At 36.2% G+C, this 25359-nt stretch overlaps 1 protein-coding gene across 3 annotated transcripts in view; it reads left to right on the top strand.

The window, feature by feature from the left end:
* Positions 1 to 4367: 4367 nt before the first annotated feature.
* The window catches only part of LOC107860011, a 28948-nt gene continuing 7956 nt past the window's right edge, over positions 4368 to 25359 (top strand). The window contains exons 1-17 of one of the 3 annotated variants that reach the window (XM_016705206.2): positions 4368 to 4754; positions 4888 to 4975; positions 5060 to 5151; positions 5475 to 5519; positions 5612 to 5665; positions 8068 to 8142; positions 8842 to 8907; positions 9105 to 9147; positions 20434 to 20479; positions 21466 to 21559; positions 21647 to 21699; positions 21793 to 21877; positions 21984 to 22086; positions 22204 to 22296; positions 24037 to 24103; positions 24339 to 24405; positions 24525 to 24578. In XM_016705206.2, coding sequence (XP_016560692.2) covers positions 4909 to 4975; positions 5060 to 5151; positions 5475 to 5519; positions 5612 to 5665; positions 8068 to 8142; positions 8842 to 8907; positions 9105 to 9147; positions 20434 to 20479; positions 21466 to 21559; positions 21647 to 21699; positions 21793 to 21877; positions 21984 to 22086; positions 22204 to 22296; positions 24037 to 24103; positions 24339 to 24405; positions 24525 to 24578 — 1104 coding nt within the window. In that variant the 5' untranslated portion in view covers positions 4368 to 4754; positions 4888 to 4908. The remainder of the gene's footprint in view (positions 4755 to 4887; positions 4976 to 5059; positions 5152 to 5474; positions 5520 to 5611; positions 5666 to 8067; positions 8143 to 8841; positions 8908 to 9104; positions 9148 to 20433; positions 20480 to 21465; positions 21560 to 21646; positions 21700 to 21792; positions 21878 to 21983; positions 22087 to 22203; positions 22297 to 24036; positions 24104 to 24338; positions 24406 to 24524; positions 24579 to 25359) is intronic. The other 2 variants (XM_047407202.1, XM_047407203.1) reach the window with 2 other exon arrangements.

Below are 25359 nucleotides of genomic sequence, written 5' to 3'. Positions count from 1 at the left end.
CAAATCCATGCATCAGATATGCATGATTCATTATGAGAATTTAGCCTATAAGTCGCTTCAGTTGTGTATTCCATGCATCAGATATGCACGTCCGGTATAAGAATTTAGAACATCAGCAGTTCCAGTCTTATAGTCATGTTTCAGATCAGTGTATTCTTTCTTAGAGAAACATATTATGTCCGCGTTATTCCATACCTCTAAGCTTCAATATGTTCCTACCCATCATTCGAGGATGAATGATCCCAATGGGGAGATAATGTAACACCCCGTATTTTCGAGCTAGAGTTTAGACCGTCGTTTTTACGTATATAGACCCGAACTAAATTATTCTTGTAACGCCCCACATTTTGGGCTACAATATAGACCATGATTTCGATGCGTTGATAATCTCGAAGCCATAAATCCTATGACAATATAGTATGTTAATTATTTGCGTAGTATGTGAATCTATTCAAGCTTGAATTTAGACCATAGAGGTCCTTCAACTCAAGGACGAGTTGAAACTATTTCGATCGATTAAGTTTTAGTGGATGTTATGATTTGTGTCAGCTTCCATCGACCATAACTCTCTATATATGTCGAATTAGAGAGCCTACTATGTGTCAGATGATAGGTCTTCGAGTTAGCTTTCCAACGATACCAATTTTGCTAAAATCCGGCACCCGAGCAAGAAGTTATGGCCTTTCAAAGTAGTAGGCGGGCGCCTATGTAAACATAGGCAATAGCATAGGCGGCGCCTATTAAACATAGACGATAGCATAGGTAGCGCCTATGTAAAGGTTTCAAGTGACTTAAACACTCTGTTTTTAGGGCAAAATGGTCCTTTTCCACCCTTACTTAGCCCTAAACACGAAATTCAGTTCCAAGGACCCCAAAATACACATTCATTCATCAAAAGTGCTCAAGGATTCTCCGAAGGGTTTCAAAATAAAAACCCAAGCAACTCAAGATTCAACCGGGGGTTTTAGAAACTAATTGCATATTTGGAATCCCTAGAACATAGGCTTCAAGAAGCACCTATAATCTTCGTATATAGAGGTACGTGGGGTGATCTCAAAAATCTCATGGGCTTTAAAAATTTATGTTTTCAAAATAGGGGTTTTGAAATTACGAATATGATTATGTTTTAAACATTTTATGATATTGATTTGGTCTTTAGGCCTAATTCCAATGTGATTTGATATATTATATATGGATATGCATGTGTTTCATAATGATGATAAATTGAGAGCATGATTTCACGGAACCCCTCTCTTGATATGATATTGTTTTAAGTTTTCACATGATATGAATCGTTTGAAATCATCTTGAAATGCATGTTATGAAATGTCTTAAAAATGTCATGATTTGGATATGGTTTTTGACTTTCAAAGAGAGGGTTGTTTTGTTCATGTTGAAATATGTTGCATATGATGATTGAATGAAGAGAATGATATGATACTGAAGACCTGCAAGTCGGGTATGATGATACCCTACAGAGTATGACATGTGATTGATTTGAACAAAGTTTGAATACATTGATATTCATGAGAAAGGTGGATGCCCGAAGAAGGCGTTTGAGTGAAAGAGCACATCGCTGGAAACCGTAGTTGCCGATGCGGGTCATATGATATTGTATCCTACATGGGAGGATAATAAAATAATTGGGACATCTCACATGGGGGGATTCCCTGCGGTGTACTCACATGGGGGTATACCGGCTCTAAATCCTGGCGGCTACTTGGATTGAAGGCTTGGCCGCCGAGCACCAGAGGCGGATTCCACAGTCGTGGAATTACAATTATAGGGTATTCCACCTAGCTCAATCGCATTACATTGGTATTGAAAACTATTACATTATGCCCATGTGTTTTCAAATAACTTGATATGAAACTGCTTTATCATGACTCTCGCCTATATTGTGTAAAAATATTATATTTCTATTTTGATTTCTCTGCGTACCAGTACTTTTGTATTGACCCTCTCTCCTCTCTGGTTTGGAGGCACAGTCTAGGGGTCCAGACAACCAGTAGATTCCTTCCGACAGATCGCATAATCAAGTGGTGAGCCTTCTATATTTCGGAAGGCCTGATGTCTGCAGTTTAATTTATCATTTATTAGTTTTGGGTCTACTGAGGGCCTTGTCCCAGTTTTCAGATAGACATTTGTTTTAGTCATGTAGTAGAGATTTCGCAGACGTTATAGAGATGTTGATTGAGATTGTGGGACATTATTCCCCATTATTGTTTTCATATGATTCTTGACCATGTTTTCGTTATATAGTGTATCTTCCGCATTTATTTTTCATATAAGTCATGTGCATGATTACCAGATAGATAAGGGGTGTTTCGGGCATTGATGGTTAGGAATACTCATCACGGCCAGGGCCCCGGTTCGGGTCGTGACAGTTTCACCGTCTATCTTCACGAAATCACGAACTAAGGTATGCATAGTATTCATTCATGGACTCCTTTCGTCCATGAAGCCCAAGAATCCTTTTTCTAAATTCAAGTTTATGAATTTTCTTATGAATTGCATGATTGGGTTGCTCTTGTTCACGTGGATAATGAGAAATTGAATTCTACTCCATATTGGGTGATAAATTCCATGTGGGTTAAATTATTATAGATATAGATTCATGCAAACCTATGTCTAAACCCTTGAATGATGAAATTAGAATTGAACCATGATGTTGAATTATTGTACAATGATGTTTACATGTACCATGCCTACAATATGTTTGATTTAATGTCTAGATGAAGGAAAAGTTTCTAACTAGCATAATACTATGAAATCCTTATGTATGTACAAGTTATGCCTATCACATGTCTTGATGAAATGCTTCTAAAAATGTATTATGGATTATGATGTTAGTTATATGTTCAAGTAAGTTATGCTTGGCCAGTTTTCTTTCATCGAGTTTTGGGGGTTCTCGTACCTAAAACATTAGCTGTGTGCCTAGAGCCATGTCATGTTTTCACGATACTCTCAGTCAAGCTATGATCCTTAGACTTCAGATAGTCTTATGACTCAAGAAATCTCCATAATCTCATAAACTCAGTCAGTTGTCAGATATCAGTAGTATTCCATCAGTAAATAGAATTCAGTATTCAGTTCAGTAAATCATGTTCAGTGTCTATTCAGATGGGAGTAGAAATTAGCACCGAGCGAATCCAAGGATGGGAACTCACCCGTTTTATGAGGGTGTGATTCTTAGAGCAATCCTTGCGTTTCAGAACTATGTAGCCAATATAGGTTGAGATATCATAGCCTGCTATATGAGGGTAGATGAGGCGGCTTAGCATGCTATATGAGGGTTCCCACCATTCTCACTAGAGTTACCTGTTATATTAGGGTCACTAACATGTTGTCCTTACCAGTGACGCGATATTGACACCCTTCCAATCAGGGCATAGATTGGACCCCAATTCAGCTATATTGCATCATTTGGGGCATGTCGGTTAGATGACTACCTTCCACAGTCTCAGTATCAGTCTCAGTAAAAGAACTCAGATAGTTCTTTAGAATTCAGGACTGTCAGATACAGTCGACTCAGATACAGAACAGAACTCAGATAGTTCCATCAGATTCAGGACTGTCAGATATAACCACTTATGTTATCAGTTATATTCAGACTCAGTAACCATGTTATCATAATATTAGTGTTAGTTGTTATGTCTCATGCATATATTCTCACGCTCGTGATAGTTAGTCAGTTATTATTATTGTTCATGCATATGAACCCCATGCATTCAGCTCATCTCACATGCATACCAGTACATTCAAAGTACTGACGCATTTACACTATGGTGTCTTATACCATAGGTTCAGAGACACGAACTCCAGAGCAACAGTAGATTCCAGATATCCACAGACACTCATCTTTCGAGGACATAATTATTTCCCTATTATCTCATTAATTAGTTTATTAGTTGGAGTTAGTTGGGGACATGTCCCATTAACTGCTTACTCAGACAGTTCAGTTAGAGGCTTTCTAGACTATCATGTTTCAGACTTTAGTATTTTTAATTTTTTTCGGGTATTCTATTACCCCACACAGATGTTATATCATTCAGATCATGTTCAGTATTGAACCTTATGGCCTATCAGTTCATGTTTTCGCATAATAAAGTATTTTATGCAGTATACAAGTACAAATATTAGTCATGGATTAGCTTGTGCTCCTTCAGGATCATGAGCACCATGTAGTGTTTCGGGTATCAGATTTGGGGCGTTACAAAAAAATAATAACTTATGACAATACTCCCAATAGTATTACTAATAATTTTGTTACAACCTTAGGAGAACCGCACCCTAAAAGTTAATTATTAAGATGGAAGAGCCAAGACTATAAATATCCCATACAATACTTTGTACTACCGATGTGGAATTTTGCTATGTACCATAACAATTTTTTCCAAAGACGGTGCTATATCAAATTAAAAATAAATAAAAAAGCGTTTGATTAGATTAAACAAATTTTCCAAAGTCACTTTCCAAATATTTAGAAACAAAAAGAGGGAGGGAGAGAGTTTCCAAATCACATCAAAAGTCAGGTGACAAACAAAAGAGGAACTGGGGAGAAGTGAATCGAAAGTTTTTGGACGAAGAAACAATATAGAGCCATTCACCGGAATCTGTCCAGCGACGAGTGCTCACAACGCCGCCGGAGATTTTTCGGTGGTTTCCTTATCTCCGTTCTCGAGTACTGGCATTGCTAACTCGGCAGCTCGTGTACTCCTTCCATAGAAAACAAGCTTCTGCTGGCAGGCAAGGTACGAACTCCGAACTATAAATTATAGACATATCAACAACAAGAATCACTAGTAATTTCCGTTTAACCAATTAGTCATTGTAGTATTGCGATAAATTTAAATATTCATTTGTTTATTTAATCTGTATTTGCAGGACCGCCGTGTACTCGGCGAGATGCGGAGCTTAAAAAAATGCTTCGGTGAAGACGTGGTGTATCATTTGCTAATAACAATTGTAGCAGGTGAGATTATATATTAGTATAATGTCATTATAGTGACGAATTTGGAAACTTTTTATCTGATATATCCTTTCATTTTCTGTTCAGCTGTATTGTTGCAAGCAAACGGAGCTGTTTCAGTTGTTTTACCAAATACTGGTTGCTATGCTCTGGATAACAACAGCCGCATTCATGATTTTGTATCCTTTGAAACTCTTGCGTGTTGATTCAGCGAGAAGGGGCACAAAAATGCAAAATTGACTATTTTCGGTGTGTTAACATAAGAAAGTCTAAGTTCATCTTGTAATGTCACTCTGCTAGAACTTTGCGATCTTCTTATGTTTCTTATTCTGAGAAATGGAATCTCCTTTTATCAAATCACCATGATGGTGCCACAATACTTGCAAACTTCTGAAATGTTGGAGTATTTTTTATCGGTCTCAAGAGCTGAAATGATTAAAACTAATCACATTATTGGAGGTACATGTTGGATAGGGTTGATGTTTCTTAACCTATGTTCCAGAGTAGCTGGATTGGACAACCATTTGAGTATGAAGGGAATGGGAAGGTAGTGTCTGATTTGATCTATGAGTTACTATGTCCGCCAACGGTTTTGATTATATGAAAAATGTAATGCTCATGATTTGTCTTTTAATGTAGGATGCTGACTTGGTGGTTCGATTTTGCAAAGATGTAGAGTCTAGATCGCAAGCGGTAATGCATTTATGAAGTTGTCATTTGTTTATGCCCTCTATATATTTACTAGCAGCTTATTTCGTCTTCCATTTTTCTCTCTGTTTTGTTGAAAAACGTTCTCTCCAACTATTACAAATTTCTTATCACGTAATCTGCAACTAGCTCTTCCCTGCTTGTCATCTTTGCATCCCTAACTTGATGCATAAAAGACATCTTTCAGAGACGCCTAGCTAGTTAGATTAATAGCTATTGAGCATGCTAGTTGGTGCTGATAACGACATTTGTACTTTCTAGTTACTTTTAAAGCAAAAATAAAGAGCAGCAACGTCAAGTATGTTACCGCTATACTCCACATGCTTTTTTGAGCTCACTTTTGCATTTGCAATATACATGTTCATTTAAAAGGCAAACTCATGGTGGGTATCCTAAAAAGTGATTTGAGGATCGCATTCTGCTGGCAATAGATAAGGTGTAGGAGTTTTTTGATAAGTGATAGTTCAGGAGTACAAATATGTTGCACTTAATCAACGAACGATACCAAATTAAGTTTACATAAACTCTACATTGGGAAGATGAAGGTTTGAAGCCAGTTTCTGAAAGATGTGGAATAGTTTATTACATATGGAAATGAGTGAACTGCCTCATCTTAAAAATTGTATTGGTTAGAGAGATGACATTCTTTTAGATATATTTTAGGTTTGCTACACGTACCTTCATGTGTAGTCCTAATTCTTCTTTATGGGCTATCAGAAATATCTCATTGACAGGCGGTAGGGATACTCAAACCTCATTACCTGCTTTATCATATTGAATTAAGTGAACCACCTCATCTAAAAGTTTAACATGTTAGAGGTAAGACACTTCTATTTATATATGACCAATGAATAAAATAGCACTCCAACTTCCACACTTTTGGCAAGCTGGCCGCCCTACTTAGAGTTGTCCTATTTTAGCCCATCTACTTGTTGGAACCCCACAAAATAAACACCTCTAACACCTGACTATGCTTATGTGGCATCAAAAGCGGCCGACCTGGCTTAAGGGGTGTGTGAAACACGCATTTAAGTAGTCCGGACGTGGTGGAGACGTGTGATATCACTCCCGAACAATGAGAAACCTTGGATTCTTCCTAGTTTCCGCGATATCTCTTTCTTTGATTTTTCATCCACTTACTTTTCGCCACGGTTGCGATGAGTAATTTTCTTATGCTGGCACCTCTGAAGTGCCCAAGAGTTTTGATGGGATTTCAACTCCTAACTCTTCTCTGAAGGTTAAGTGTTTGATGTTTCTTTTCAGCTGGAGCAATTTAACCCCTTTAAACGATGTTATTCCTCTTGTAGATTTCATTAGCTCCCTGCCTTTGGCTCAACAGCCATACTTTTTGCTCATTTAGGGAAATGGCTCAATGTTATATCTGTAGGTTTTTGTATCTAGGAGCTTTCCCTAATTTTCTTTGTACTGTTTTCAGCATCTTGCCAGTCAATATAACAATTATTTCATCTGATACAAGATCGACAACGAAGACACTAACACACACCAAAACAGTCCATGATTTGAAGAACCGAGGACCCCTTTTGGTGACCCCTCTCGGATTCACTACACAATAACAATACAAGCACGATAACAACAAGATTCTAAGGTGTTCAACACCTATAATCAGCGAGCCACAAACTAAGATTACAACACAATAACAAGAACAAAAATGACACAACAAGGTCTCGGGTTTGGACACCCAAAACTGAGAATGAACACAACAACAATAATAAGATAGAATGATAGATAACTTGACACACAATGCACAAACACTATGAACGAAAGTGTATATTGAACACTAAGACCCAAGAATTCATACAAATAACATCAGGTTCTTACGGTGACCTCAAGGGAACGGAATGCCCAAGCAACCAACGTTTCAAAACAAGCAACCAACACAAGTGATATCCACACGTGTATGAACACTCTCAAAGAGCTCTCAAAATATCATCTAAGTTATGAGAAAATGACCTAATATGTTCTATTTATAGCCTAGGTTACAACTTATTACAAAATGACTAAAATGCCCTTAATGAACCAACACTCCAAAGTTTGTTCCATTAGTTGGCCAGTCACCCGAGCACAATTTCTGTACGTATTGATCCACAATCATGATCGTACTCGTATCATCATCAAAAAAAAAAAAAGTGCGCAAGAGTTGAAATTAACTGCCTATGAAGAAATTGATGAACAATGGAAAGCTGGATTAGCTTGTGAGTGCCAGGTGGAAGTGGGGAAAATAATTCCTCTTTATACATCTGTTTGGTCGAACTTCTAGATTGTTAGAAATTCTGAGCTGTTATACGAAGAAAATGTCTACTTAATTAAATCGTCAGTTATATACTCGTCTGATTCTGTATGTAATAAAGAGTGACCTTGAACTGCAGGGATATGTGGACTATGGTAGATTTGATAAGGTCAACTATTTTCGTACTGGGTCAGGGCATGTCAGCTTCATTCAGGTAAGCTTTTGAACTGTTGGTGCAATTTAATCTAATAATGGAGAAACTTAAAGATCCATGCATGTTTCTGCAACAGTGTGATTCCTGTTAGTGCAATAGAAAAATAAAAGGTATTCTCTTTGTTCTCTTGACTATCTTTGGCCCCCTCCTCCAACGGAAACAGACAGGCTTAAATGGACAGACATGGATAATAAGGTTGCATACAACAACTCCACTAGCATGGAATTGAGGCATAATTTTGTTGTTTCTCTCTTGGCTGGCTGCGTTATGTAGCCTAAGGTAATTGACATAGGCTACAGGGATGTGTGGGTTGTGTTCTTCTAAGTTGCTCTGCGATATTTAAAACCTTATGAAGCGAAGAGATTAGTGATTCATGTAGATAGTGATCAAGGAAAAAAAACCGATTCACTTAAGGGAAAAATTAATGTGAGGTTATATGGAGGGATTGTTTACCGACTTGTTAGCTGGAAGTTACTAGTAGAGTTAGCAAAAACGTCTGTACATACTAGTAGTCAGTAAAGCAAACATTTCTAACTTGGATAGCTTTGCGCTTCAATTTGTGAAGTATGTACCTCAAGTCTCATCAATCTGCTCCTCGGATGCACCACTTCCTTGCTTTATATTGCCGTGGCCCATGTTGCCTACTTTTTAATTTCAATCATGTCTGCAATTAATTTACATTGTTTCTATTGTCCCTAGGAATATTTCAATGGTGACCTGATGAATTGTGAGCAGAGTTATGATAAGATGGGCCGAACAGCTCAGGTTTGAATGATCTCTCTCGCTTACTATAAATATGAAACATTTTTCTAATTTGTATTTTCAAGAAATCATATTATAGATCCTCCGAAAAGATAAAAGTGTGTAGTGGGCCCCGTAGGATTATCACATTTCAATATTTGGCATCCTTATAATGAACACCAACACAGTTAGATTGAATTTCTCACTTTCTGGATTGATAGGTCAATATCATATGTGGAAACTGTCCTCATGGACAATGCAAAGGTATGTAAACCCTTCATTTGGCTGGTAAGATAGCTTGGTAATTTCAGATGCATGAAATAGCCTCACTAAACTACATATTTTCCAAGTTAGTGTTTTTGATTTATCTCTAAAATGCCTCTGAATCGCTCAACTCAATTTGAAAATTTAGATCTACAATGGCTCGTAAACTGAAGCCTTTGGGGGTATTCATTTAAAAAAACAGAAAACACATGAAGCCTGGGGTCAGCTAAGAGAAGCATAATTTTGATATCACATATTAATGCGCAAAATTTGCGAGCCGAAAAGATTGCACAAAGAATTGCAAGTGTTATGAACAACCTTGGACAATGCCCTTTTTGGTGGCTCATATATGCGTGACTTATCCAGTGAATGTCTAGTGTCTACTTCAGTTACTGGTCTCATTATTAGCTGTTGACCCGGTGTCTTCCTGCAATTATTGCACAAAGTTCTGTATTCCTTACTTGTAAACTTGAAAGCTATTTTTTAATGGAAATTTATTCTGGCGACATAGATATTGATTTTACTTCAATTAAATGCATTAACTGAACTACTTAACAGAAAATGGGTAAGTGTTACAAGACACTGGGTTCTTTGATCCTCTTAGAAATTTGACTAAATTTGACTAAGGAATCCACTATTACCTCTTACCACCTCGTCCAAAACCTCCTAAAATTTCTTCTTCTCCTCCTCGTCCAGGCCCGCCTGTGGCGCCTGTGGCGCCTGTGGCGCGTACGCACTACAGATGTTCGCAGAAGACCCCCCAATAATTAACTTGATAGACATCACCCTATCACTAATCCTTTTGACCTCCACTACCTGCCCCCTAAGCTCTTCGTCCACTAAGATACCTACGCCATTCCTACGCCTCTCGCTACCTGAGTACCACAACTTGTACCCATCAACATCCTTAGCCTTAGAACCTACCCACTTGGTTTCCTGGACACACGCAATATTGATTTTTCTCTTCCTAAGAATCTTTACCAGTTCTATCGACTTACCCTGAAGGGTCCCTATGTTCCACGACCCTACCCTCAACCTATCCCCTCCCTATATACACACACACACACACGTTGCAGGAGGCAACTCCAGCAGAAAAACCTGAGAACACTACAGTTTCTCAGATCCGACAGTTCTCTACAAGAATTGTTTCTATCTTCTTCCAGAGATCTCTTAGCCAAAGGATCTCTAGCTCCCCGTCATATCTTCCCGAGATACAGACTGCTAGGAATTCAGTTTCTTCATTTCCTTTTAGAATCGAGACTGTTAACTTTGAGTGTAGGATTCCACAGGCTAAATATTTTGTGGAAACACCTACTGAGATCCGTGATGATCGACCCCAATCACCAACCTACTCGGTCTTAGGTGGAGAACTAGGGGTTTTAAGTCAAGATTTCACATTGATAAAGAAAACTCTTGGAACAGAATTTTATTCATCTAGAAATATTTTAAAACAAACCTGGTTTTTCAATAATTTCACGAAAGATGAAAGAAGAAATATCCAAAAGCCCTGTCTTTAGCGAGTTGCCTTAGTCCAAATAGCAGCTAAACCTCTTTCACGAGAAGCTTTAGATACCTCTCTTCTCCTTTGTCTTAGGGATTCTAGGTTTCTAGACTTCAATGATTCCTTACTAGGAATGGTTGAAACCAGTCTTTGTAATGGTCCAATTTATTTTGACTATTTTCTGAATTTTACCGTATCCTTGAAGGATCTAAACATATTAGATTCTTTAATGCTCAATGTTAAGACATCTGTTGTTTTTTTTTAAAAAAGATGAGGCAGCAAAAACAGGATTAAAATGACTCTCTTTTAAAAAAAAACCAACAGTGGTATCAAGAGCCATTGATCTTACGGGATCTGTGAGTTCTTCCAAAGCGCTATCATACCATTTTTAACCCGCAAGGGCTACATTTTTAACCTGTCAGAGCTACCTTTTTCAACTCTTGCTTATTTTCAAAGCATAGAGCTATTTTAAACCAAAAAGATGTCAAACAGTAGTCTCTCTTTGAATGCCCCAAAAATTTTCACCGATAAAAACTGTCTAATTTGGTCGGTGAAGAAATCATATCTTGAAACCTATCTTTTATATGATGTTTTGAGGGATGAAAAAGCCTTACAACAGTTTGCAAAACCTATGAAAGTACTTTCAAGCAAGACAAGATTGCTGATGGTGTTTTCCAGCAAAGAATCAAAAGAAAGAAGAGAAAGATCAATATCAAAATGAAAAAGTACAAGTTCATAAAAAATGAAAAATTCAGCATGCACTGCCAAAGCAAAAATTGAGGAGGAGCATTCTTTTAAATTGCAGTAACTAAACCAAAGGAGGTGTTGAAAATTGATTTAGTTATTGCAGTAAATTTTTAGTTAATAAGTTGTTTAGAATTAAGATTAGTTTGAATTTTAAATTTTAGATTAGGTTGTTTTAGTTGTTGAGAAATTTTAGGTTTTTGAATTTGAAATTATGCAGATTTGTTGTTTCAAGTTGGCTATTTAAAGCCTTCTTATGCGTAATAAAATTATTGGAAAGCCATTGAAAGCTATTGAAAGCTTGTTGAAAGCTTGAAAGTCATTTCAATCCAAAGAGGGTCATTTTAACCCCTTTTCGCTGCCCCATTTTTTTGTAAAAAAAAACCAACAACATCCAATTACAAGACCAAATCTGGGTCTCTCCCAGTAGCAATCATTTACAGAGTTCAGTATAAGGCCATGAATACCGCCTTTGGCTCCGGTGCTATGAAAAATAGCTATAAAGGAGAAACTGTCCTCTTCCAAACTGACCTTTAACGATCTCACTTGTCAGTTCTCAAGCCGATCTCCTGGAATTAGGTATCCTTGCCTCAAAGTTGGACGTTGCAGGAGGCAACTGTTGGTGTTTGTCCTGACTTTCTTACCATGATTGGGTTTTTTTTTAGGTACCATAATTGAGTTTCCCTTTAGGAAAAGGAAAATCTAAATTCTCCATATTTGGCTAATCCTTATTCTTGTAGGAAAAAGGATATAGACTCTATAAATAAAGTCTCCTTTCTTCTAGTTTGGTAGCATCCACAATGTAGTCCTAGGGGTTTGAGAGTTTCGTTTGGAGGAGACTTTGTGAGACAAGTGTTGCGGGATCACTTGTGTGAATCTTTTTTATTTTGAGTGAATTGTGTGAGGTTTTCACAGTTTGTACTCTTTTTTATATAGTGGATTGCTCATCTTCTTTTGTGGATGTAGGTCAATTGACCGAACCACGTTAAATTATTGTCTCTCTTTTGGTGTATTTCTCATTTATCGTCGTATGTGGTGTCATTCGAGGTTTAGCTTCCGCATGACACCTAATTATTGCTAGCTTGATCTCACTTGTTAGTTCTCAAGCCAATCTCCTGGAACCAGGTATCCTTACCTCAAAGTTGGACGTTGCAGGAGGCAACTCTAGCAGAAAAACTTGAGAACACTACAGTTTCTCAGATCTGACAGTTCTCTATAGGAACTGTTTCTATCTCCTTCCAGAGATCTCTTAGCCAAAGGATTTCTAGCTCCCCCGTCAGTTCTTCCCGAGATACAGACTGTTAGGAATTCAGTTTCTTCATTGCCTTTTAGAATCGAGATTGTTAACTTCGAGTCTAGGATTCCACAGGCTAAATATTCTGTGGAAACACCTCTTATTGAGATCCATGATGATCCACCCCAATCACCTACCTACTCGGCCTTAGGTGGAGAGCTAGGGGTTTTAAGTCAAGATTTTCACATTGATAAGAAAACTTTTGGAACAAAATTTTATTCATTTAGAAATGTTTTAAAAAGAATCTGGTTTTTCAATAATTTCACGAAAGATGAAAGAAGAAATATCCAAGAAATTTATTATGAATTTGTAAATCTATCCACAAACAAATTAATTTCTTTGAATGGTTTGAAGCATATGCTGAATATCAACAATTAGATTTTCCTTTTTCTAAATCAATTAATGTTTCAAAAGTATGGAAAACCGTAAGTGGTGCGGATATCACCGCTGAGCTTCCACCATCACAAGGTTTTACTATTTCTCATGCTAATAGCTCCGTCGTCGCTTCACCTTTTAAAAGGAAAGCTGAAAACGAACCAGTTACTGGCAGAGACATTAAAAGTCTTTTTGAACAAAATAACTATACTCATAAGTATCTTCATACACTTGGTGAATACTTGATTTCAAAACCATCTCTAACTCCTAAAATATTAGCGGCAATTACCTCGTCCTCTCCTTTATTCAAGCCTTATGAGATTCCTAAAACTTTTACTAGGGAACTCCAAATGCATAATTCTAAGTCTTTTCCACAACTCTTTGACCTTCAGCGAAGGATCATACAAATTGAGAAATCCCTCCACCCTGATATTCCTGATACCCCAGGTGTTGCCTCGTCCGCTACAGTTGGGGTACTTCAACAAACCAATTCAGAAGACAGCCAACTAGAGGAGGAATCTCCTCTTGAAATAGCTCCTGTCAAAACTGAATCTTCCAATTAGCGAAAGCCATAAAAACTTTATTACCCTAAAGCTACCCTTCCAGACTTAGCTTTAGAAGAAAGACCTAATGTTATGCAGAATAACTACAACCCTAACAATATATATGAATGGAACATAGATGGTTGTTCTGAATATAACATTCTGTCCAAACTTTAGCAAATCACAATGGTTGCCACTGCTTATAGAACTGCTCAGATCAACTCACTACCCATATCCTCGTAGCTGGATTCACAGGTCATCTTAAAGGATGGTGGGATACCCATCTTAGTGAGGAAGATAAACAAAACATCTTCCAAAGTATCCAAGTTGATTCCTTAGGTGAACCAATTCTTAACGATGGGGAAACCATTCCTGATTCTACAAATATATTGATTTGCACTATTATCAAAACCTTCATAGGTAGTCCAGGTATTTTTAGAGAAAGGTCCTCTGAAGTACTTAACAATCTTAAGTAGAAAATGCTCTCTGATATCAGGTGGTACAAAGATTCTTTTCTCATGAGGATCTATGAAAGACCTGAAGGAAACCTTTCATATTGGAAAGAAAAATTCCTAGATGGACTGCCTAAGTCTCGTAGAGACTTAGTCAAAGAAGATCTTCAAAACCAATACTCCAACAATATCATCCCTTATGAGCAAATCACTTATGGTCAGCTTACAAGTCTAGTCCAACAAGTTGCCCTAAAAATCTGTCGACAAGATAAGATATTAAGGCAACTCACTAAAGATAGGGCTCAAACCCGTCGAGTCTTAGGGAGTTTTTGTGAACAATTTGGCCTACCTCCTTGTAGGAAGAATGCTTATAGAAAACCGACCTCAAAAAGGAAGTTTCTACTACCAAGCCTGATTTTTTTCGAAAATCAAAACCGTCCCGTCCTAAACGGAGTCCGACGGCACGACCAACTCTCCCTGACCCCAATAATGGTAAATGTTATAGGTGTGGGCAGCCTGGTCATATTGCCAAATATTGCAAATTGTTTAAAAAGGTTAGGAATCTTAACCTTGATGATTCTATTTTTAGCCAAATCCAACACCTATTATTAGAAGAAAGTGGAGATTCAGATAGTGCTAATGACGAATTTGACCAAGAATTCAACCAAATTCATAATGATGACTTGGAATCTTCCCAGTTCGACCAAGAAGACCAACCAAAGATCAATGTTCTAACAAAGATCAACCGAAGGCTGGAACAACAGCTTTAGGAGCCTTCTCTTCAATCTAAGGTCAAGGCCTTAGAAACAAAGATTGAAAAAGAACTTTGTGTTGATTTGCCCATAGCATTTTGGAATCGCCAAAAACATATGGTTAGGCTTCATTACGAACCTGACTTTGATGAAAAAACCACTCCCACCAAAGCCCGACCAATACAAATGAATCATGAACTGACAATCCACTGTCAGACGGAAATTAATGATCTTCAAAAACAGATCATCTCGCCAAGTAAATCTCCTTGCCTTCTGTCAATAAAAGCTCCGAAATCAAATGAGGTGCCCCTCGTTTGGTTATCAACTACAAACCTCTTAATTCCGCCCTTCGATAGATTAGGTATCCTATTCCAAATAAGAAAGATCTGCTCCAGCGGCTCTATGCTGCAACAATTTTCTCAAAATTTGATCGAAAGTCAGGATTTTGGCAAATCCAAGATTGATCCAAAAGGTCGCTACAAAACCGCCTTTACAGTATCATTCGGGCAATATGAATGGAACGTAATGCCCTTTGGCCTGAAAAATACCGCTTCAAAGTTTCAAAAAATACTGAATGATATTTTTAATCCTTTTTCAAAATTCATTATAGTCTATATTGACGATGTCTTAGTATTTTCCACTAGCATTGACCAGCATTTAAGAGTTTTCTTCAATATCATCAGAGAAAATGACTTAGTTTTGTCCAAAGCTAAGTGCAGTCTTTTCCAGATCAATGTCAGATTTCTCGGCCAAAAAATTTGTCATGTTACTATTACCCTAATTCAACGGTCCATCCAATTTGCTGACAAATTTCCTGATCAAATCCTTGATAAAGCTCAACAAAATTATCCAACTATCAAAAAGAAATGTTAGTAACTGTGTTATGCATTTCTAAATTTCAAGTTGATTTGTTAAACCAAAATTTTTCACTAAGGATTGATTGTAAAACTGCGAAATCTGTTTTACAAAGGATGTGTAAAACCTAGCCTCTAAGTATATTTTTGCTAGGTGGCAAGCAATTTTATCTGTTTTTGATTTTGAATGTATCAAAGGGAGCTTCAACTCTATACTAGATTTTCTTACCTGGAAAGATAAAATGCCTAGAAAAAAGAAACAATTCCACCCCCACAAATTCCAGTTCTTCCACCTCCAGAAGAGACCACCAAAAAAGTTTACCCCACAACAAAAAACTTTAGTTGCAAAGCAACTTTCAAATGTAGTGGCTGAAGCAAATCATCCAAGATATCAAACCCAGCTGATTATGCCATGCAGGGATTACCTCAATCTTTCATGATGCAAACAAGTACAAATCGAATCGCAATTTCTAACCTTAGGAAATGGGCTGATTTAGTCGACGACAAAGAATAGACTCAATTAGCTCAAACATTGTTTGTCCTCGGGACAGAAGATAATTTTAAACAATGGCGCTTACTTATGGGTCTTAAAGATCTGATCAGCATGACAGGTGTCAACATAAGGATTATCTGAGAGATTTTCAGATCTTCCAAAACATGTTTTCACAAGCGGAAGCCTCAAGCCACGCATCATCTTCTCATTCTGTGGTTGCTAAAAGCACCATGAAAAATTCAGTGGAGGTAGAAAACCCCATTAATTTTCCGCAAAATAATTCAAATATTTATCCTGTACAAACTAAAATAATTTCCTCACCTATTCCACAGCCAATTTCCTCCAGTAAAGGATCCTCCTCAGATGATCCAACATACTTATAAAATGATAGTGTTTTACGGATAATCCAAATTGAACTTGAGTATTGGCATTTCAACCCCCAGGAGGTAGCTAAACAAATACTTAGCCCTGCAACAAATTTTATCCAAAAATTTCCTGCCTATACCCAAAAGTTTTATGAGATACCAAATCCTGTTTGTTCAGACCCCATAAAGACAAACAAACCCAATCTTATATTACTCATACCACGGTTTGTATTAACAAAATCATCTCACCCAAGGAATAGGGCATGCATCCGACAAAATATCAAAAGCTTACTGCAGCTTTTGACCCCCAATATTATAACTATTTTGATTATCAAAAAGCGTGGATGAATGCATTCACCTTCCAAAATAAAACTAACAAACATTCTTGTTTTTTCCTCTAGCGAAAGCAACTGGCTTCGGAATTTCCCCAGTGGTGGTCGATTTATGGTCACAAGTTTGAGATCCTTCCTCTCCCAGTCCGAGAAGGATATGAATATTTTACACAAATTTCATGATGATCACCAGATTCCTCTACTTTTACAATTTTCCCACAGATTCCATGGATATTTGCCTTCCACAAACCGGAGTGGCACAATGGGCTTCCATGGTTAACTCTCCAAGGCCATTATAAATGGTACAAGAATTGGGATTCAACGGAGGCTTATGTACCGGACATAGAAAATGGTTCCGGCGCAATCCTGGATATCTGGCTCCAACAGATGCCGCCCAAATCTCATTTCTATAACAAAAATCAATTGCATCCGCACAGTTAGCTAAGTCAGGTAGCCGAGGAGATTTTATTCAACAAATGGAAAAAATTCTCCAACAAATCAAAGCTGAAGTTCCCAGCAATCAACATTTAATGGCAAAATTAGACACAGATGATGAAGAAGAGGTTCAATCAATTTGACATCATCAAGGAGTCATCAAAACATTGATGTCATGCATGACATCAACAACCAATTGCTGAAAATTATAGTGGATGTTACTGTAGCTCACTGTGACAATAATTAAAGGTGTTACTGTAACACTTTTATTGTAGCATGTTTTGGCTATAAATAGCTCACTTCTCCTCTTGAGAAGAACACATTATTTTCTTTGGTAGAAACTCTCTCTCACTAGAAATCTTGGTTAGAGTTTGCTCTCTCTCTTTGTAATCTTTAGATTTACTTTTGATATTAATATCAAAATTCAATTTTCCTATTTGTGTTCTTTCTTTACTTTATTTAACTAGTTGCATCATCAACATATGGGCGGCCCTGCCACCAAATTTATTTATTGTACTTTGCATTATTTACATTTAAGTATTCATTAACTTGTTTCCTTTCCTTCCATTCTTTCTCTGTAACTTACCCTTTATGATTACAAACTTTATTTAATCAATCCCAACTCGCTAACCAAGATTTCTTGTGAGAGAAAGCTTTTTTCAAAGAACATAATGTCCTCTTCTTAAGAGGAGAAGTGGACTATTTATAGCCAAAACATGCTACAATAAAAGTGCTATAGTAACACCTTTAATTATTGCTACAGTAACATCCACTATAATTTTCAGCAATTGGTTGTTGATGTCATGCATGACATGACATCAATGTTTTGATGACTCATTGATGATATCAAATTGATTAAGCCTCTTCTTCATCATCCGTGTCTGATTTTGCCGTTGAATGTTGATTGCTGGGAACTTTAGCTTTGATTTGTTGGATAATTTTTTCCATTTGTTGAATAAAATCTCCTCGGCTACCTGACTTAGCTAACTGTGCAGCTGCAATTGATTTCTGTTGTAGAATGAGATTTGGGCGGCATTTGTTGGAGCCAGATATCCAGGATTACGTCGGAACCATTTTTCTATGTCCGGTACGTAAGCCTCCGTTGAATTCCAATTCCTGTACCATTTACAATGGCCTTGGAGAGCTAACCATGGAAGCCCCTTGTGCCCTCCGATTTGTGGAAGAAATATCCATGGAATATGGAATCTGTGGGAAAATTGTAAAAGTAGAGAAATCTGGTGATCATCATGAAATCTTTGTGTAAAATATTCATATCCTTCTCGGACTGGGGGAGGAAGGATCTCAAACTTGTGACCTTAAATCGGTCACCACTTGAGAAATTCCGAAGCCAGTTGCTTTCCCTAGAGGAAAAATCAAGAATGTTAGTTTTATTTTGGAAGGTGAATGCATTCATCCATGCTCTTTGATAATCAAAATAATTATAATATTGGGGGTCAAAAGCTTCAGTAAGCTTTTGATATTTTGCCGGATGCATGCCCCTTTCCTTGGGTGAGATGATTTTGTTAATCCAAATAGTGGTATGGGTAACATAAGATTGAGTTTGTTTGTCTTTGTGGGTTTTGAACAAACAAGACTTGGTATCTATTAGGATGAATTCATAAAACTTCTGGGTATAGGCAGGAGTTTTTTGGATTAAATTTGTTGCAGGGCTAAGTATTTGCTTAGCTACCTTCTGAGGGTTGGAGTGCCAATACCCAAGTTCAATTTGGATTATCGATAAAACACTATCATTTTTTAAATATGTTGGATCATCTAAGGAGGAGAGGAAATTGGCTATGGAATAGGTGAGGAAATTGTTTTAATTTGTACAAGACAAATATTTGAATTATTTTGTAAAAAATTAATGAGGTTTTCTACCTCTACTGAATTTTTCATGGTACCTTTAGCAACCACAGAATGAAGATGATGCTTGGCTTAAGGCCTCCGCTTGTGAAAACATGTTTTGGAAGATCTGAAAATCTCCCAGATAACCCCTTTAGTTGGCACCTGTCATGCTGGTCAGATCTTTAAGACCCATAAGTAGCCGCCATTGTTTAAAATTATCTTCTGTCTAGGGGACACACACTGTTTGAGCTAATTGAGTCTCTTCATCGACTAAATCAGCCCATTTCTTGGGGTTAGAAATTGAGATTGGATTTGTACTTGTTTGCATCAAGAAAGATTGAGGTAATCCCTGCATGGCATAATCAATTGGGTTTGATATCTTGGCTGATTTGCTTCAGCCACTACATTTGAAAGTTACTTTGATGCAACTGAAGTTTTTTGCTGTGGGGTAACAACCTTTTTGGTGGTCTCTTCTGGAGGTGGAAGAGCTGGAATTTGTGGGGTGGAGTTGGTTCTTTTTTCTTTTTTCTGAGTATTTTATCTTCCCTGCAAGAATTCCCTAGTAAGAAAATCTGGTATAGAGTTGGAGCTCCCTTTGATATATTCAATATCAAAATAAAAAACAGATAAAATTGTTTGTCACCTAGCAAAAATATGCTTAGAGGCTTGGTTTTGCACATCCTTTGTAAAACGAATTTTGCAGCTTTACAATCAATCCTTAGTAAAAATTTTTGGTTTAACAAATCAGCTTGAAATGCATAACACAGTTGCTAAAATTTCTTTTTGATAGTTGAATAATTTTGTTGAGCTTTATCAAAGATTTTATCAGGAAATTTGTCTGCAAGTCGGATGGACTGTTGAATTGGGGTAATAGTACCATGGCAGATTTTTTGGCCGACATTCAGCTGACATGCTATGTGTTTTGGTAGTGCCGTCGGACTCCGTTTAGGACGGGGCGGTCTTGGTTTTCGGGAAAAATCAGGCTTGATAATAGAAACTGCCCTTTTGAGGTCGGTTTTCTATAAGTCTTCTTCCTACAAGGGGGTAGGTCGAATTGTTCACAAAAACTCCCCAAGTCTCGACGGGTTTGGGCCCTGTCTGTAGCGAGTTGCCTTAGTGAGGAAATTGTGGAATAGGTGAGGAAATTGTTTTAGTTTGTATAGGACAAATATTTGAATTATTTTGTGGAAAATTAATGGGGTTTTATATCTCTTTCCCTGTATCTTACCCTCTATATTTTAGGGGGTTATATAAAATCATTGTTTGTCATGCTAATTTTTTTTCTGAAATTCAATTCCTCAGGTGGACTTGGATGCATCTGCAATGTTGAATATGAATCTACTTGTAGGTACTTTTCCCACCATTCAGCTGACATGCAATGTGTTTTCACACACACACACAAAAAAAAAAGAACAGAGAAACTGCATGTGGGTTGGGGTATGGATGATTGGCGTACTCTCTTCATTCCATTTTTTGTAACTGCATTAGGGGAATGCGTGCCACCCTATTTACAATTTCAAAACAGAAAAGCTGACTTACTTTATTAGATGCATGTGTTCCCTGACAATTGGGAGTGGGATGAGCACAAGGTGGGTTCACAACTCTTGTGGGGTACGCTGTGATTGGGTAGTGTATTTCTCCAATGATGGCATATTTTCTTGTCCAAGTTGTTCCAATGTTAGTTCTTCACACGTTTCTTCAATATTTCAATTTAAAAAGTTTGTATCTCGTGTGTGTATTTCATTTTGTTAGTAATCCTTATGTTTTATTTTAATAGAGGACATAATCCATATCCTATCTGATTTTGAAGCTTAATCAAATTGACTTAATTGTATTATGACTACGACTAAAGGGTTTCTTATTTTTTCTCCTTTGAGTTAAAAAGTTACTCTACTCCAATAACCTCTCGAGCGTTTCCTGCAATTTGTTTAATCAAGTTAATAGAACATCTCTCCACTGCGCTAAATATTGCTGTTCAACCTATCCATTTTCTCATTGCCATGGCAGGCCTTTGTTTGGACTTTAGAAATCAAGGGACATTTCTAAACCTGTACAGTGCAAAGAAATTTTAGAATTGTAATGCTTCATTAAGCTCGTATTATGAAGTTTGGAATTATTTCTGTGATGTCTCTAAACCATATATTCGCGACAAGATATGAGGGAAAAGTTGACCACCGAGAGTAATTGAAAAGGTTTGATCTTTGGGGAAGTGTTACATAAAATAATGTGGATGCCATGATGACATCACTAAGTATAGGGGTTAATAAAATGCATGATTTCTACACTTCAACTTTGAACTAGTCTAGCTGTATGTCTAATACGACTTTTGGACAGAGCTGTCGTTGAACTTGCCGTTCCATGTGAGAAACCAGGTCTGCGGGTCTTTGAAGGTTTCACTGTTGGTTTTCATCCACGGTCATGGGAAATTGTAAGGGAATCTTTTATTTTTCACCCAGTACCTTCAAACTATCTCACATGGCTTATGGTCTGGTGGTCCTTGCTTGTGAATTCATAGGTTTACAATGGCATGACTCAATTGGGCTATGAAGAAGCTCACAAGGAATTCAGGTAATGAGGTTATCTCATTACTTACAAGTATCATCTTTTCTTTGCTTACTATAGTTACTTTATCTGACATCGTTCTTCATTGTTATTTTGTAGCTTCAACACTGCACAAACTCGTGTAGCCCTTTATATGACTGCAATTGCTTCAGTTTCGGGTTCTGTCCAGAAACCATTAGTAAAGGTGCTTAAGCTTTTTATTATGCATTTATTCCTTTGTGCTTGAATGTCATTCACTTGGAAATCACTGTTTTCCGCTCTTTCCATGCCCCTCTCTCTCTATATGTTAGGTTTCTCCGGAGCAAGGATTAAAGGTCAGATTATCCGGTTCAGCAGCAACTGGTGGATCACCAACAACTTTGTCACCAACAGTATTACTGATTGACTGGAGATGTAAAATGATTTAACAGTTTCCCTTATAAGACTGTTTTGGGAGATTTTTCTTGTTTCTCAATTATATTATCTTTTGGCTCAACCTTTTGTTCCTCTAAATTGCTGATTGTATTTCAGGTAATGTTGCTCGTGATAACCCATATGATGTTGAGGTCACCATTCCTATAGAAAACTATGACCCCATTCAGTTCACCCTCACAAAGATGTGTGGTAAGTGCTACTGGCCTTTATTCAACTTCACTTTTATGTATTTCAGTTATACTTCTTCATTTTCATATTTTTTTTTGTGGGTTTTAGTTTGATTTTAGGAATATAAAGAAGACTTGAATAAGTGGTCTTAAATGAAGCTATGTATAACATGGAGTTAATTCCCTAAATTGTCATTGAACTTATGTAAATATCCTACTAAAGTAACTATTATTTTTTTTAGGACAATACTATCATTGCACTATACACATATTTCCAATAAAAGGGAAAACTAAGAAGTAGTTAAGGATATGTTTGGAAAACCACAAGTGGATTGAAATTAGATATAATTACAAAACTTAATTCTCAATTAGGGTTTGAATTGGATGTAATTACGTGATATAATTACAAGGTTACATTTTATTTATTTATTTTTTATAAATTTCTTTTTTATTTCTATGAACTATTGTTTCTTTTTTATAAACAAGGTTACAGAATTGAAATTATATATAAGGTGAAGCTAAGAAATAGTAAAGGACATGTTTGAAAAGCTACAACAGAATTGAAATTATATATAATTAGACAGTTTGCCATAACATGCAATATGAAATAGCAAGTCTATATTACTAAAACAAATGAATCGAAACATAAAACATAACATAAATTCAAAATTCAAGAAAAAAGCATAATACTCTTATATAAAATTCAAGAAGTAAATATAATTCAAAAGAAAGGAAAATATAAGTCTATAATCTCATTCAATAATGAAATTCTACTTTAATTCAAATACTAGAATAATAATGTAATTATATGCTAATGAAGCAAATAAAAAAATATGAGTAATTATATTTAATCATAAGAAGTAAAGGTTGGAAAATGAGAAGAAAAGAGATGAAAGATGAATAATGTAAATCGAAAAAATTTAATAGAAATAAAAAATAAATTTATAAAAAATAAATTAAAATAAAAAATAAATAAATAAAATGTAACCTTGTAATTACATCATGTAATTATACCCAATTTTCAACCCCTAATTGAGATTAAGTTGTGTAATTATATCTAATTTCAATTCACTTGTGGTTTTCCAAACATATCCTTAGCTATTTCTTAGTTTACCTTTTATTAGAAATATGTGTATAGTTCAATGATAGTATTGTTTTAAAAAAAGTAATAATTACTTTAGTGGGATATTTACATAAGTTCAGTGACAATTGAGGGAATTAACTCGTATAACATGCACAATATACCCTTTGAATCCTATGACGAGATGTCATTTAAGGGTAAATGAGAATGTTTGGAATTAAAATAATTAGTAAATATAGAAAGAGACATTCTTCTTGAACAGACCTGACGTAAAATGAAAGTAACATAAATTGAAAAAGAAAGAGTATACACTTGAGCATACGTTATACTCATAGAGCAATGCATGTTTGAGTCTTTGACGTGTGTCTACTGTCAACTAACTTTTGAGCAAAGCAAAAGCTTTTAAAAAAAAAAGGGGAAAAAATGTGAAGCCTCTTAACTAACCATCTGCGGCCCTCCCCTGCCCCTATCCACCTTTTCCGTCATATGAGAAGTTTCATTGGTGGAGATTTTTTTTTTTTGGGTGGGTGGGTGGGTAGATAGTAGTGTATTTGAGCGGAGGTAAAATCTGGTGTTGGGAATGGTTTTGCAATATGAATTACGTAGTCCTAGCAATACTATATGTCCTTACTAGCTAATGCCCTGCTATTCTTAGTGGATAATGGAATGAAATTTCTGCAGAATATCAGCAAGGAGAAGGTGGAGATGCTTCAAGAGGATGGGCCATATTTGGAGTATTATCATGCATGTATGTCATGTTCTTTTCAATCTCTTATATTCATGTTGAAATGTCTGAGGGAGTTCTTCTGAATTGTATGCTGTTTTACATCTTACGTTTTGCTGCAGCATAACTGGTTATCTTGTTTAGGAAGTTGTTGATTTTGTAGTTGAAAATATACTTTTTTGTAGTGTTTGCATATTCAGATGCTGCTCTTGGTCATCTTGTGCAGCATCATATAACTCTGACATATTGTCTGGAACAGATTATTAGTTGCCTCAACACTATTCTGCTGCGGAGGGTTCATTTACAAGACTCAAGTGCAGAATCAGGTAGGTTTGCTATTCATGCTTTTTGCTGTGTGCTATGGTTCTCTCTTTTAGTACAGCTATGTTATAGCTGGATGATTCTTATTGCAACATTTAGTAATACATATATTTCATTTTTACAGCGCGGTCTTGATGCATTGCCTGGAATTACTCTTTTATCTGCATGTTTGGAAACTGTAAGTCTACCTACCTACTTGGGAGTTTTAACTTCTTGGGATGGTATGGAAGGCTTTGAGTGAAGTATCAATGCATTTTTTATAGGTGGCCCAAAAAGTGAAATATGTGGAGGTTACACCGCAAGGGGGTAGAGAGGGAGAGAGTGACAGCTGAATAGTGCTAGGGGTGTCACACCCCTTTTTCGTTTTTCTCACTATTTCTTGTTTTCACTCATTGTTTCTTGTTTCCAGTCCTTTTTTTCTAAGTGTTTTTCTTTTTCATTTTTTTGTCCGTGAGTCTTGGTTTTGGTTTATCTCAAGTTTTTTGTTTTTTTTTTTTTCGTGAGTTTTTTTTCCTTTTTGTCATATGTTGTGTGTGTTGTGTTATATAGATATGTAGGAGGGGGTAAATTGAGGGAGTTGGAGGGAAAGTTGGGGTGGTTGGGATAGTTTAGGATAGGATTAGATTTTAAAATTTTAAAATTTTTTCTTTTTCTTTTTAAACAAAAGAAGATAATGACAAATAAAAATAATAAATAAATAAAATAATAAAAATAATATAATAATAATTAATTAATTTTTATATTTAAGAAAATACAATAAAAGTTTAAAAATAGTTAAAAATAAATATAATTAAGATAGTATTAAAACTACTAACTTATTTTTTTTAATATTTTAAAAAAAACAAAAATATATTTTTTTAAATTTTTTGTATTATTTTAAAAAAATTAGAATAAAATAAAATAAAACAACTCAAAATTAACTTTATTTCTTAACTAAAAATTTATTAAAATAAAATAAG

Source organism: Capsicum annuum, chromosome 2, assembly GCF_002878395.1.
Source record: "Capsicum annuum cultivar UCD-10X-F1 chromosome 2, UCD10Xv1.1, whole genome shotgun sequence".
Taxonomy (NCBI): Eukaryota; Viridiplantae; Streptophyta; class Magnoliopsida; order Solanales; family Solanaceae; genus Capsicum; species Capsicum annuum.
This window is presented reverse-complemented; position numbering and strand designations above follow the sequence as displayed.